Here is a 15,224-nt window from a genome sequence, read left to right on the forward strand (position 1 = left end):
CGATTCTAATTAAAATTTTAATTAATTAACTAATTAGTCGTTCAAATTCGTCAAAATTAGTAAAATTGCGAATTTTCTGATTTTTATAAATTTGAAAGCTTGTAATTTAGTAATCACAACGATCCAGATGCTAATTAAAATATTAATTAATTAACTAATTAGTGATTAAAATTCGTGAAAATGAGTAAAATTGTGAATTTTTCTAATTTTTATAAATTTGAAAGCTTGTCATTTATTAATCACAACGATCCCGATGCTAATTAAAATATTAATTAATTAACTAATTAGTGATTAAAATTCGTAAAAATGAGTAAAATTGTGAATTTTTTTATTTTTATAAATTGGAAAGCTTGTCATTTATTAATCACAACGATCCCGATGCTAATTAAAATCTTAATTAATTTACTAATTAGTCGTTCAAATTAATCAAAATTAGTTAAATTGCGAATTTTTAATTTTCATAAATTTGAAAGCTTGTAACTTATCAATCGCAACGATCCTGGTGCTAATAAAGATCATAATTAATTAACTAATTAGTCATTCAAGTTCATGAAGTTTTCTAAATTTCTCAACGCCATCGAGTGCACACGTTCCGGATATTTTAATGATCATTGGCAGTAAACAGTAATTATACAGCTCATTTCGGGATTTTTTCATCTCGGGAACAACCAAAACCAATCGGCAAATTTTGGAAAAAGTATGTTATTATCTAGTGTTGTGATATATTCAATCGTAATAACTGTAATTTACACATTCTGAAAATGATTTATTACGATTGTCTTGGGAAATTTATTGAATTTAATTTATAGTAATTGTTCCAGCTAATGTGTTTTTCGAATAGCCAAAAATCTTATTCCTATTAATTATCTTTAAACGAATTTCCAAATAAAGTTGGTTCAAAGAAATGTTCTCTAAATCATTGTCATTGCTTGGGCAGCGTGAGTTCCACGCGCAGTGAGTAGGAGTTGTTCCATTTTATTTTCTACAATTTTTGGAACTGCTAGAAATCTTGTGTGAAAAAAAAAGCCAGCCATATTCAAAACCACTTGTCTGAACTATCCTGTATCAATAACTTTTTACTCTTTTTTTCACAAAAAAATTGCTAAATTTTGTCGGACAGTTATCTACTCTACGGGAAGTTTGAAGCACTTTTAAAGTGTGCTTTACTATAGATATTTTGAAAGGCCTCACGCGTGAGGTATTATCTTATTAGCACTGTCCTCCTCCCAGGGGTGGATCGAGCTTATCCGCCGCCTGGGACCGTCGTGAGACAGTTTAGTTTTTCCGAAGATGATGTGTCACTCTCCGCTATCCATACGAAGGTTTTTTTTAACAGCTGGCTGATGCTAAGATAAATCCAGAAAAGAAAATTCAACTGGCCTTGCGGGGAATTGAACCTACTTCCTCTCACTTGCCGGGTGAGCACACTGAACTACAAAGTACAAGTAAACGAATCCTCTTTCCTTGCAGCTCGTGTGCTCTGAACGGGACCGTACATAGACAGCCAGACTGCTGTCAAAACTTTCGCAGCAGAGAGTGACATCATTTTCGGATAAATTACCATCTCGTGGCAATGTCAGAAATTGTGAGCTTCGGCCTGAGTTAGATCTGGCTGTCTATGTACGGCTCCATTCAGCGCACACAAGCTCCAAGCAAAGAGGATTCGTTGGTTTTGTGGTCTAGTACGCTCACCCGGCAAGTGAGAGGACGTGGGTCCGCACAAGGGCGCTTAAATGTTCTTTCCTGGATTTATCTTCCAGCAGTCAAAACCTTCGTAGTAATAGCGGCGAGAGACATCATCATCGGATATTATCAAAGCCTTTGAAAGTAGGAAAAGAAAAGCGTTAGCGAAAAGGGGGAAACACCTTCAATGCCCGTGCTTAGAAATATTCACACTATAATTCTGCCTCAGATTAATTACTTCGGAAGTATAAAATTTCATTTATTTATTTATAGGTTCAATGTCGAGTAAAATATACTTGTAAGGACCGGGTGGTGGGGGACACCAAAATAATTCAAGTGCTCAGGGCCTCCAAACATCTTAATCCGGCCCTGTTAAAAGACAGCTAGATGCTGTCTTTTTAATCTCCCTTTTCCTCCTAGAATGTGCCAATCTCAAATGGCTGGACTTGAATCACTATGGCCTTCTTTCGAAGGGCTCGAACACTTTTCAAACGAGCAATAATACAAACCAAATCCAGCTCCTGGAATAGGCTCTGCACGCAAGCTGCTACGGAATATGGTATGCCCTATAAGGCAGTATTTCGACCCAGGCGAACGCAGATGCAACTTCCAATGCAGTCCATCTCCACACCAAAAGCTATAACAGAGAAACATCTGGCAAGCTTTTTCCCAGAGTTGTGTACATCAATACCGATCCAAAACAACCATCTGAACAGCCCTCTTGCATAGCCACCATTTGAAGGACATGAGGTCTTACGAATAATACAAGGTGATTCAGAAAAGATGGGAGAAACTTTAAGAAGTGATAGTTCACCCAATACAAACAATTGTCATCAACGAATGCATAATCTAACATCAAACGTAAACGCGCTAGTGCCTTTCGAAACGGCCGCTCCGCAAACGTTAAAACGGCATTCCCGTTGAAATTTATCGGAATAAAAATAACGCCATTCATGCATGCAAATGTAATCTGGGGAAGAAAAAGAAACCGTATGCAGATCTGCGTCACAGTGAATAAAAGGCGTGGACTCAGTATTACTAAAGTGTGTCATTATCCAGTACGTTACAACTGTTAGAACGGTTGCACGCTGGCATAAATTTACAAGGCTGAAGTCCGCGCCTTTTATTCACTGTGACGCAGATTTGAGTACTGTTTCTTCTTTTTTCCCAGGTTACATTTGCATGCACACACATCGTGTTCTTTATCTCCAGATAATTTTCAACAGGAATGCCGTTTTAATGTTTGCGGAGCAGCCGTTTCGAAACGCGCTCCCGCGTTTGCGTTTAATGTTAGACCATGCATTCTTTGATGACAATTGTTTGTGTTGGTGAGTACTATCGCCTCTTGAAGTTTTTCCATCATTTCTGAATCACCCTGAAGATGGACAGAAGAAAGGTGCTCGAAAAACTTTTTATACAACGATTCTCCTACTATGTTGACCAGGACGGCCTCCTTCATCTTTTCAATTTGGTTTTTGTTTGGCTCACTCAACACATGATGCCCTTCATTTAATGGAACAGATTGAGAATAGGAGGAAGGAACATCTACTCACATCGTTATCTCCCTCGACATTAAGAGAGCTTTTAATTGTGTGCTTCATGAGGTAATAACTAATAGCCTTCTACTATTATGTCTACTCCTCTTCAGCTAAGAAATATTTTGGAGGACATTTTCTCGGGACGCTCTCTTAATATAAGTACAGCACCAGCATCCAAAAGGTTGGTTTGAGGTTGCCCCCAGGGCTTATGTGGCGGACCCGCTTTCTAGGAATACTACATTCGATTCATTACTTCTACTCCAGTGGGCCTCGAGGATCACAGCATAAGCCTTTGCCGATGACTTCCTTCTCTTGATGTCTGCTAAGGAACCCACTGAAATTACAGCCTCTGTCAACGCTGCGTTGACACAGATCTCCAAATGTTTACAACAAAATGATCTGCAAGTGGAACCATCCAAGTCCTCATTTCTCTGGCAAAACAAGAGGAAAAAGAGTCCCGCTATGAAAACTAACGGGGAACAAATTAAGTTTGCCGAAAAAGGTCTCAAAATTTTCGGAATATGGTTCGTCAACAAGCTAATATTTTTTACACACTCACATTACTTACTTAGAAAAGCTATCAATACGCTAGATCATTTCAGACGATTATTGGGTGCAGGGTGGGGATACCATCGTAATCTGGGGAACACCCTCTACAGAACTGTACTGCATCGACAGATTGCCCTTGGGGCTCCCATCTGGTTTTCTACCCCCTCTGCTCGGCGCCTGGCAAAGATGGACGTGATTCAAAGACAAGCTCTAATTTATACCAAGCGAGCGTATCGAACCATGGCCACCATTTGTTTTACAGATTGCAACTGGTAACCCCCCCCCCCCGGGACTAGCTATAAAATCTTTTGAGATTTATGAAAATTGGAAAATTCGCAATTATACCGATTTGCACGAATTTGAATGACTAATTAGTTAATAAATTATGATCTTAATTAGCATCAATATCATTGTCATTAATAAATTACAAGCTTTCAAATTTATAAAAATTCGAAATTTTACCAATTTTCACGAATTTTAATCACTAATTAAATAATTAATTAATATTTTAATTAGCATCAGGATCGTTGTGATTACTAAATTACAAGCTTTCAAATTTATAAAAATTAAAAAATTCACAATTTTACTAATTTTCAGAAATTTTAATCACTAATTAGTTTATTAATTAATATTTTAATTAGCATCTGGATCGTTGTGATTACTAAATTACAAGCTTTCAAATTTATAAAAATCAGAAAATTCGCAATTTCACTAATTTTTATGGATTTGAATGATTAGTTAGTTAATTAATTATGATCTTAATTAGCACCAGGATCATTGTGGTTGATAAATGACAAGCTTTCAAATTTATGAAAATTAAGAAATTTGCAATTTTACTAATTTTGACGAATGTGAACGACTAATTAGTTAATTAATTAAGATTTTAATTAGAATCGGTATCGTTGTGATTAATAAATGGCAAGCTTTCAAATTTATAAAAATTAGAAAAATTCACAATTTTACTCATTTTTACGAATTTTAATCACTGATTAGTTAATTAATTAATATTTTAATTAGCATCTGGATCGTTGTGATTACTAAATTACAAGCTTTCAAATTTATAAAAATCAGAAAATTCGCAATTTTACTAATTTTGACGAATTTGAACGACTAATTAGTTAATTAATTAAGATTTTAATTAGCATCGGGATCGTTGTGATTAATAAATGACAAGCTTTCAAATTTATAAAAAAAAAAAATTCACAATTTTACTCATTTTTACGAATTTTAATCACTAATTAGTTAATTAATTAATATTTTAATTAGCATCTGGATCGTTGTGATTACTAAATTACAAGCTTTCAAATTTATAAAAATTAGAAAATTCGCAGTTTTACTAATTTTGACGAATTTGAACGACTAAATAGTTAATTAATTAAAATTTTAATTAGAATCGGGATCGTTGTGATTACTAAATTACAAGCTTTCAAATTTATAAAAATCAGAAAATTCGCAATTTTACTAATTTTGACGAATTTGAACGACTAATTAGTTAATTAATTAAGATTTTAATTAGCATCGGGATCGTTGTGATTAATAAATGACAAGTTTTCAAATTTATAAAAAAAAAAAAATTCACAATTTTACTCATTTTTACGAATTTGAACGACTAATTAGTTAATTAATTAAAATTTTAATTAGAATCGGGATCGTTGTGATTACTGAAGTACAAGCTTTCAAATTTATAAAAATTAGAAAATTCACATTTTTACTAATTTTCATGAAAGTTACGAAATGTCAGCTTTTACCGTAGTGCTTGGTAAAAGCCCGAAATGTATACGTTTTCAAGCGTATTTCGGGCTTTTACCAACTCGACTTGGTAAAACCTAGGATTTACCGGTAAAACCTAGGTTTTACCACTCTTCGGGCTTTTACCGTAACATATATATATATAAAGTAAATTTTAAAATAAATAAGTAATTACTAAATACTTTTTTAGATTTTGACAGCATCTGTATAAAATTCCGATCTACACTGTTTTTCTTCTAAAATAATGACATTTACATTCTTTTTAACTTCTTCAAAAATTTTTAATTAGGGTGTCAGTACCTGTCGTGTCAGCTTCAGTTTGTACATTATTATCTAGTTGATATAATCTTCAGCATCAGGGTGGTAACTAGGAATTTTGTGAGGGAAACAGCAACAAGATTTTGCTACCCCCTAATACTATAAAAATCAATGATTTTATAACATTGTTTTTGTTCCCACATAAAATTTGGAGCCCCTTAAACTTTGCCGCCAGGTCAGTCGCCCCCTTTGCCTCTAATTAACTCTGGCCCTGCTCAGCCTTGTGATTACGGAATGCACACAGTTTACATACAATTTTGTAAGTCTTGCATATCATTTTGAAATTCAACTTTTACACTGATTTTTCCCTTGAAAAAAGCCTGCTTTTCTGAAAAATTTTGTTACAATTTCAGAAAGCAACTGTTTTACTACACATGGCTTATCAAATCCACAACATCAAGTACAGAAACGGTTTTTGTTGGGTGGATGATGTAGAACTCACATTTGCAAGCATGGATTGCATAAACAATTTCGGTGGAGCACTCTAACATTTTGTATGATCTTTTGGTCACTAAATACTCAGTGTTTGTTGGAAAATTTTCATTAAAGGGTACAATTTTCCTTTCCATTTCTGCTTTAGACAGGTTCCGTTTAATCTAGGTTTTTTAATGCGTATTTTGGCATTGAAATCACGGGACCACAATTTTTTGTCGTTGAAGACAGGTTTCCGCTTAATACAGGTTTCGTTAAAGACAGGTTTTGCTGTATCATATTTTTCCTACAGATTGTTACAATAGATGCTATCAACCATTTGAGAGTGCATATGGGCCTTTGGATTTTGTACCATGAGAAGACCTACCACATTACAATACCCTGCACCCTTGAATGGTTGATTGCAAATCCATCAGAAAAATATGGTACTTGGTTTTGGTGAATTGCTGTTGTGCACCCTTCTATATACTAAAAACAACCTATATCACCTTTGCTATTGTGGTTTGATCGCACATTCTATGACCAAAAATGCTTGTTTAGGGGTCTTATATCACCTCTTAATGTTTGTCCCATGAATTTAGAATTGCCCTGTATATTTTGTATACTTTTATTAGTGCATATTTTTCTCATAACTTAGAATCCTTGCAAGAGAATGCAGTTGCAAGTTGGAGTATCTCACTGTAATTTGAATTGTGTGTCTCAGCTGTACTAAAAAACAATTTTGTTTTTTGTTTTAGATCAAGTGTGAAGCTTACTTGCCAGATTACAAAAGTTATTTTGGCAATATGGAAGTATTAGTAATGCGAATTCTACCTCGAGATGGCTATACAATCCGGGAGCTGTTTTTGAAAGTTAGCTTTTAAAATTAATTTCAGAAATTAATTGTGCTAAATTAAGTGTTTTCATTTAACTTCCTATTTGTCAGCAATTTCAACTTAATTTTAATGCTGTGAAGTTCCATGTTGTTTCAATATATTTCAATGAATAAACAATAACAATTATGTACTATGTACTTCATATCTGTCACATGCATTCAGTAAAATAACAAAAAATATGCTTGATAAGTCAAAATGAGCCATTTTTGTTTCTTTTCTGTCCCACCTCAACTGATGCTTTGACCAAATTCTCCATAGTTGTTTATTGTTGTTGTTGTTTGAGCCATTTTTTGTTCATGAATAATATTTTGATTATATTGTTTATGGCAGGTAATTCTGTAAAATCTTTAGTTATCATTTAAGTGCATTGTCACTCACTTTTTTGTTCTGTGTGGGAATAGTTTCATTTGATTTTTTTTTCAGTAAGATTAGTTTTTCTTTTAATTTTACTTTTTTGTTTATTTTAATTTCTTATTTATAAAATTGAACTTTTGGGCTATGAGGATAATTTATTATTTTTCCTTAGAATGTTTTGTATAATTTGCTTAAAGATTTTTTTGTGGATTTTATGTTATTAAATTTTGCTATAAAAATGAAGATTTGAGTTAATAAGGAAATTTATTGTTCAATGTTCTATATTTCTAGAAAGGTGAACAGTCTCATAAAATGTATCACTTCTGGTACACTGCTTGGCCTGATCATAAAACACCCTCTACTGCTAAGCAGTTGTTGTCCATGGCTTTGGAAATTGAATCTATGAGGCAAAATAATAGAGGCTTAATGAAAGGACCAATCATTGTTCACTGTAGGTGAGTTAACCATGTTTTTTTATGCAAACATAACTCATATTTTCATGAGTTGAGGAAAAACTTGTTTTATACAAGTGATTCACAAGTGAAATTCCTTCACATAATCTACCACATAAAGTGGAATTCAATAGATTTTTCTATTTAAAAACAATTTTACAATGTGTGTGATTTATTATTTCAGTGCTGGTATTGGGCGTACTGGTTGTTTCATAGCTATTGCTATTGGCCTGCGACAGCTATTAGAAGAAAACATGGTTGATGTTTTGGGTATTGTTTGTGCTCTAAGACAAGATAGGTAAGCTTATTATCATTGGCATAAATAAAAGTAACAGTTAACAAAAAAAAAGAGGACAAAATGAATTATTCTCTCAATTTCATAGGGGTGGTATGGTACAGACAGCAGAGCAATATGAATTTGTTCATCAAGCTTTGACATTGTTTGAGCAGACCTTACCAGAGAGGCCAGGAGATTGATTTGAAAAAAAAAAAAGCAGAAATATCTGAGTCTCTGATGAAAAAGGAAGAGTTATAAAAAGCAGTCATGAATGTGCAGGTTTCATCTTGATGAAAATGTTTGAGTGTATGCAATGGTAAATGATGTATTGCATGTACTGTTTGTGACTATCTTAGTGCATGTGTGTGTTACCTGTTTAAATGATAAACTCTTGTCTACAGGTGCATTACAAAATGAATGGAAAAGTTTTTTTTTTCTATTTATCGTCATGAAAATGTTTTATTGGGAGTTGAGAATGTTTTAGTTAATACAGCATTCTTGTTTACCTTGTGATTGAACAAAAACAGTATTAAGCATAATATTATGTATCAACTGTTGCATTTTGGAGTACAAGAGTTTAACTGTGTTATAAATAGTGATTTCTTGTTTGCAGCTATCAAAATAAACATTTTAAATTAATATGTTAGGTTCTACGGTAAATTATAAAGTGGGGACTTGCATTTAAAAAATTTCTTTTCAAAGGTTTATTTATGTGATGCCTCATTGGATTAAGAAATTTGAATATTTTTCACTTGATATAGTAATGTTGAGTTTTTTGTGGGCATGTCACTTTTAATCTTTTTAGTCAAAAATATATTGTTTCAAGAACATTTTTCATGTGATTGTATTATAATCAAAAGTTGTTTTTTTTCTTTTCTGTCAATCTTTACTGCAGATCTATTTAATATTCTATGAGTTTTATTGACAGATAAAAAAATTATGCCACCACTAATGTTGCTGAGCAAGCACTAGAATGATTCACTCCCTTTGTTTACTGTTTAGCTAGTAGAAAAAAAAAACGCCTTGCTCTTAAATACTTTAACATGAGAAAGAATTTAAAATTTTCACCTCAAAAAATATATAATCAACTGTGCTTGTATAGTTTGCTATAAATTCCTTGGAATACGGACTGGGTCACCGTTTGGTTAGGATGTACTTGTATAGCAGTTTCTTTTCAAGGTTGCAATACTATGGACATTAAGTCTTTGAATATTTAATTAAAAGTTATGAGGTCAAATTTAAAGTTGTTAAGTATATAATTGTAGAAAACATCATGTTTCTCATCAAATCAATGGATTTTGCTGTGTTTTTCATTAATGTATCTTGCTTCATACCATATTCCCACATTAGCTGGCATGCTGTGAAAATCAGGGGACACCAGCTTTTTGACTTTTGGAGCCTGGTCCATTCCCGGCATTGCAGGGGAATTGCATGTTAATAAAGATCACAGAATACATTCAAAATACCAATGCCAATTCATGTAAAATACTGAATAAATAAGCAAACCAATGCAAATTTTTTAATTTTTTGTTTTCTTTATTTCAAGTTTACACACATTACCAAGGAATACTTCACAGTCCAATTATACGCTTATTTTACGCATTGGCGTGAATGAATATGCTTAATATCTGGCATTTTTAATTAATTAATCAAGATTCGTGCTAGCAAAAGCAAACATAAAGTTCAAACTACCTGAACGCAGTTCATAAATCAGAAAGATTCCTAAAATGCAGAGAACAGACAATGTTCTAATCAGCCAATTCGATCGATCTTTTGATCTCAGATATTTAAGAATTTTTCAGAATGAGACTCAAATTTCTCAACAGACTGGTCTCCCTCGCAGTTTCCTGCATGCTGCGGAATATGGTATATTTTAGATCAACTGTTGTGGTCCCCATCATACTCAATTGAAAAATGTTTCTTTTTGTAAACGTTTATTTTTATAAAATAAATAACTCATGTTTCCAATGCTTGAAAAAAATATAATTAATAAATGATCAAACTCTTTTTGCAATGCATGTTGATACTGATATTATTTTCTGTGATAAATGAGTAACGTAAGCATAAAAATTTCATGGTTTAAAATGATTATAAAGTGTGTAAGTGAACAAATTGAAATTTTCTTATATATCCTAAATGAATTCTTATTCAAATTACTCATTTTTATGTACTATAATTTCTGGAAGATAAGCATAAGAGTAATATAGTTTTATAAGAGCAGTATATCTGAGTTCATTTTCTATGGATATGTGATTCATGTGATAACTTTTTTTTTTGTTTTTTTACCCTCTTTCTAAACAAAAAGAAACAAATAAATTTCATGTGAAATGGTTTTTTATGCATTGTGTATTTATTGACACAAGTGACCAGAACAGAAAAAAAATATTTTAAAAAACTGAATTGTCTGTTATTATAAATCCTGTGTGTGTAACATTTTTTTTCACCATGGATATAAGATATTTATTGAGAAGAGACAGTGCTATATTCATGAACTATCCATATTAACCATGGGTATTAGTGAAGGGACGCAGGTGCAAGGGTATTAAAGATGATGTCGCATTTGAACTGTTAAATTTGATATTTCACATGACTGGTTTAATTTAAATTTTAAAAGTATCTTTATCATATATATAATATGCACACACACCATATATTATTCATGTTTCTAGGCTATACCTTCTAAAATTTAGAGAAATCTGCCTCGTTTATCAGTTCAAAAAAATATTCTACAAAATAAATAATAAATATAACACACATATATAATATAATAAATCATACGAGCTCCTAGGAAAGATTGAGATATTCGTTGCCTCTGTAGTCAAGTGGTCTAGTGCATTCATCCGGAAAGTGAAAGGATGTGGGTTCGATTCCCTGCCGGGTCAGTTGAATTTTCTCTTTCCAAAAAATATATCTTTGCATCAGCCAGCTGTTAAAAACCTTTGTATGGATAGTGGAGAGTGACGTCATCCTCAAATATTCTCCTCTCTTCTATTAGTCCATTCATCTATATTTGTTTGGTGCAGTGCAGAATTGGATTCACCAGTCAATGTTCATTCATATTTATTTTATATTACAATTACATTTTTTTGAAGTTCAGACAACAGCTTGTAGGTATTGTTGTTGTACCTCATAACTAAAATGAATTATTGAATACTGTCTGAGACTGAACTGTTGTGTGTGAATAGATTTTAACAGATAAATCACTGCACTGTGATAGACTGGGGTTGCATAAGAAAGTAATTGTTCTGGGTGAGTCTTTTCTACCAGAAATTATGATTTCATTGAATTTTATTTCAATTTCTGTGTTTCTGTGAGAGTTGCAATTTGTAGTAAAATGTTGCTGTCTAGATAATTTATGTGTTAAAGTAATGGGCTAGTGTAATATGTCTGTGTTAGTATATATTATAAAATTATGAAGTGACATATGCAACTAGTGAAAGTTGTAGCTTTATGAATTAGCATAATTTTTGCAATGTAATAAATAATGTCTGTCTTAACAGTTAGTTTCCATAAGTTAATGTATTGTTGAAAATGTTCAAACCACTATATAAAAATCTATATGTATAATATGGTATTGTAAATGTTGGATATATTTCATGTAGCATTTTATCTTTGTGAATTAGTGTGACATTGTCTTAATAGGTTTTTGTTCAATTATCATAATTTAACTGGTATTTATAGAAAGATAAGTATTGATGCAGAGATTATATCATCTCCTTATTGAAGGCATTCATGTTTTCAAAATTAAAAATTCATGCTTGGTGCTGTTTTTATACTGAAAATTTTATTGAATATGTACAATAAATTTTTAATGGATTAAATTTTGTTGATAAACTTCTTCTAAAAATGTTGTCTCCAAATGCATTATACATCTGCACAGTGTTATATTTTTATAAGGGTTGAAGTAATAAAATTGAGATTCCCAAATAAAATAATTTTTAAACAATTCCATAAAAAAGAAGCTTTTTTTTTCATTTTAATCATCAAAAATATTTAGTTGCAAAATATGCTGTTGGTGAGACTAATTCTCAGAAAAAATATTGGATGCTCATACTTAAAACCAAAATAACAAAACTTATTAATTTCCTGAATGGGAAATTATTTTTTAACTGCTCAGCAGCTGTTGTGAAGACAAAAATATAGTTCGTCCCATTTTAAGAAAGTTTAAAATCTCCCTAAGTTATCTCTCATTATATGAGAAGTGAAACAAGCATTCTATGTGATGTTTTGCCATTGTAAAAGGTTTATGATTCTTCATGGAAGAAAAAAGTTGTGTAAAATTTATTTGGGTAAAAGTGTATAATTGCATTTACTCATGCACTTTATTTTACTTCCAAGCTCCAATTCCACTTGTATACCTGTGCCATATGACAACCAAGATACATACTGAGTAATTGCAAATTTTCAGTGAATGTATGTGCCTTACAAGAAAACGCCTGGGTAAGACTTATGTTGCAGTTATACAAATGGTTTTGATGTTTGGACCAATAATGACATAGCATTATACTATGTATTCAAATTAGTCTTTTCTTAAATACCTATCCGCATATGATCTGGAAAAAAAATATTGAAACTACTGCCATTCTGCATTACATCTGTCACCTCAGTGTGAATAAAAAATCTGCACATGAAAAAAAAATATTGTGGAAGTTGAAGTCTTCATGGTATATATGGGTTATTGGTAATATATGGAATATAAATCTATGGAAGTTGATGTGGTATAGGGTCATTACTAGAATTTTTGTGAGGGGGGGGGCAACCATGATTTTACTGCCCTTCCCACCACAGTGAAATTCAATGATTTTGTAATGGTATTTTTGTTCCCTCCTAAAATTTTCCGCCCAGGGAAGGCAGCTGCCTCCTTTGTCTGCCCCTTCTAGTTCTGTCTCTGGAGTGAAATAATATTTACACATTACAAATGTAGATCTGATTATGTATGAGACACCTGCCTAATGTACCAGAGGAAGTCCAGTGGTTTTGCAAGTGGTGCCCATATGACCGTAGCAAAAAGTTCAACAAAAGTCCTGGAGCAAAATTTCCCTAAAGCTGCAGCAAAAAGTTTCAATAATGAGTGGTTAGAATGCTAACACTCCAGTGGAGGGTATGGGAAAAGACATTTGGAATTTACTATAAGCTAATGGTTCAGTCAGGCTCATAACTATGCTGGGGCAACTGCCCCAAGGTTTTGAGCCAAATGGGCCCCCCCCCACAAAAAATGTACATTTATTTTGCATAACAATAACTCTTTCAGGGGGGGGGGGCCTCCAAGAAAAAGTCTGCCCCAGAGCTCGGAAAAAGCACACTATGGTCCTGTGTTCAGTCTGTGTGTGATCAGAACTATATAGTGACAGTGGTGGAATAAAAATGGTAGAAAATCTCAATTTATATGGTCTTGACATAACACAATGCAGCAAATCTGGGGGGGGGGGGCAAAAATGGAAATGCTGGAACTTGTTAACAGATCAAAGTTTATTTTTGTTATAATTTTTTGTATGTATGTTGTAGTAGCATAACAAATTAACTTATTGCGCTTTTTGTTCAAAGACTGGTGACAAGGTGTTCAGTTTTTGAATATTTTCTATTAGTTGCAATGTTGAGAGCGCACGACATTAACAAAATTGGAATATCAATTTGAGAATTTTAGATTCTATTGCAACTTAATTTTTTCATGTGTCAATGATTTGACATTTAATATGCTCAGAAATTGATCTCAGATTTTCTAGATTTGTGGTATATCTTGATACTTTTATATCTGCTGCTATACCAAAAAACTGTGGAACATTATTTTATAAATCAATTTTTTTGAGTGTCCTAACATTATTGCTATCCCAAGCAGAGTGTGTCAGACATTTTCATTTCATTAGACATGGAGGAATACCTGAAGATAGTTGACAGCCTTTGAGAACCTTTTCAAACTTTAATTATACAAATGAGAGAGAGCATTCTCTTATATGGCTTACATTTGTATGTTTGACTGATATGCTGTACAAAATTTTTAACATCTTCAGATACAAATAAATTCATATAATGAAAAAATTTTGATAGGGTGACATAATATTTCAATAACTTTCTTCAATAAATGTAAATAAAAATTTCACACAATGTTGAATTGATTGTTAAAAATGTATAAATTATTAGGAAAAAAATATAGTCTTTATTTTTTATTGTGATGGCAATAACTAAAGCTTCAATTAACTAAAGTTATAGTAGGAAAGTATGTGATTTAGGTTACTTTTATCAAATTTTAAATGTATTATTTCATCTAAGCTTGGGTGCCTGTAGTTAAGCTTCAATTTATTTTATATTCAGTGCCTTTATTAAAAACTTGCAGTGCTAAATGGAATTGCTGCAGAATATTTTCTTAACATCTTTTCATCTCCATAAATGCAGTAAATATTTTCATCTCTATTGTGCTACTCGAAATGGAATGCATATTTATATAAGAAAGGTAAATTTATGTAAGTGTGAAGGCAAAGAAACTGTGATTTCTATATGAAAAGGTAATATTTCATCATGCAGAGTAATAATATTTTTTGTTTTTTTAATATAAATGAAACTATGTATAGAATTGAAAGTAATTTGATAAATATTAGGCGTATTATCTATTGACTTCTAATTCATGTGTTGTATAGTGCTTTAAAAAGTCTCCATCTTATTCAAAGCCAGGACCTTTCTTTGCATTGCAGCCGTATGACTATAATTTAATGATTTTTAATCCAGGCTTAGCATTCAAAGCTGGTTTTATGAGTACTAATAATAGTACTGTGTGTTATATAGAAAGATATGGATCTATAAAACACAATGCATAAATTTTCATTGTTTTCTAGGTTATTATAATATACAGTAAGTAGACTCTTGATAATTTACCGTACACTAGTCTGACCCGTCCAGTAATCTTGCATTTTTGGATGGGTTTTCTTCAATTATAGAAGAGGAAAACTTGTCAATACACGTGTGTGTGCCCAGAAGTTAATATTATTTTCAAATGGGCTTTTTC

At 32.2% G+C, this 15,224-nt stretch overlaps 1 protein-coding gene across 1 annotated transcript in view; it reads left to right on the forward strand.

Moving 5' to 3' along the window:
* The window catches only part of LOC149085071 (tyrosine-protein phosphatase non-receptor type 5-like), a 43,350-nt gene extending 31,231 nt beyond the window's left edge, over window positions 1–12,119 (forward strand). The window contains exons 10-13 of the mRNA XM_089232855.1: window positions 7,007–7,120; window positions 7,790–7,953; window positions 8,135–8,248; window positions 8,334–12,119. Of these exons, the coding sequence (XP_089088981.1) occupies window positions 7,007–7,120; window positions 7,790–7,953; window positions 8,135–8,248; window positions 8,334–8,427 (486 nt within the window). The 3' untranslated portion in view covers window positions 8,428–12,119. The remainder of the gene's footprint in view (window positions 1–7,006; window positions 7,121–7,789; window positions 7,954–8,134; window positions 8,249–8,333) is intronic.
* Window positions 12,120–15,224: the final 3,105 nt, after the last annotated feature.

The sequence above is a fragment of the Pholcus phalangioides genome, unplaced genomic scaffold (assembly GCF_987345545.1).
Source record: "Pholcus phalangioides strain wild (caught in Gottingen) unplaced genomic scaffold, Ppha-v1.0 ptg000007l_1, whole genome shotgun sequence".
Taxonomy (NCBI): domain Eukaryota; kingdom Metazoa; phylum Arthropoda; class Arachnida; order Araneae; family Pholcidae; genus Pholcus; species Pholcus phalangioides.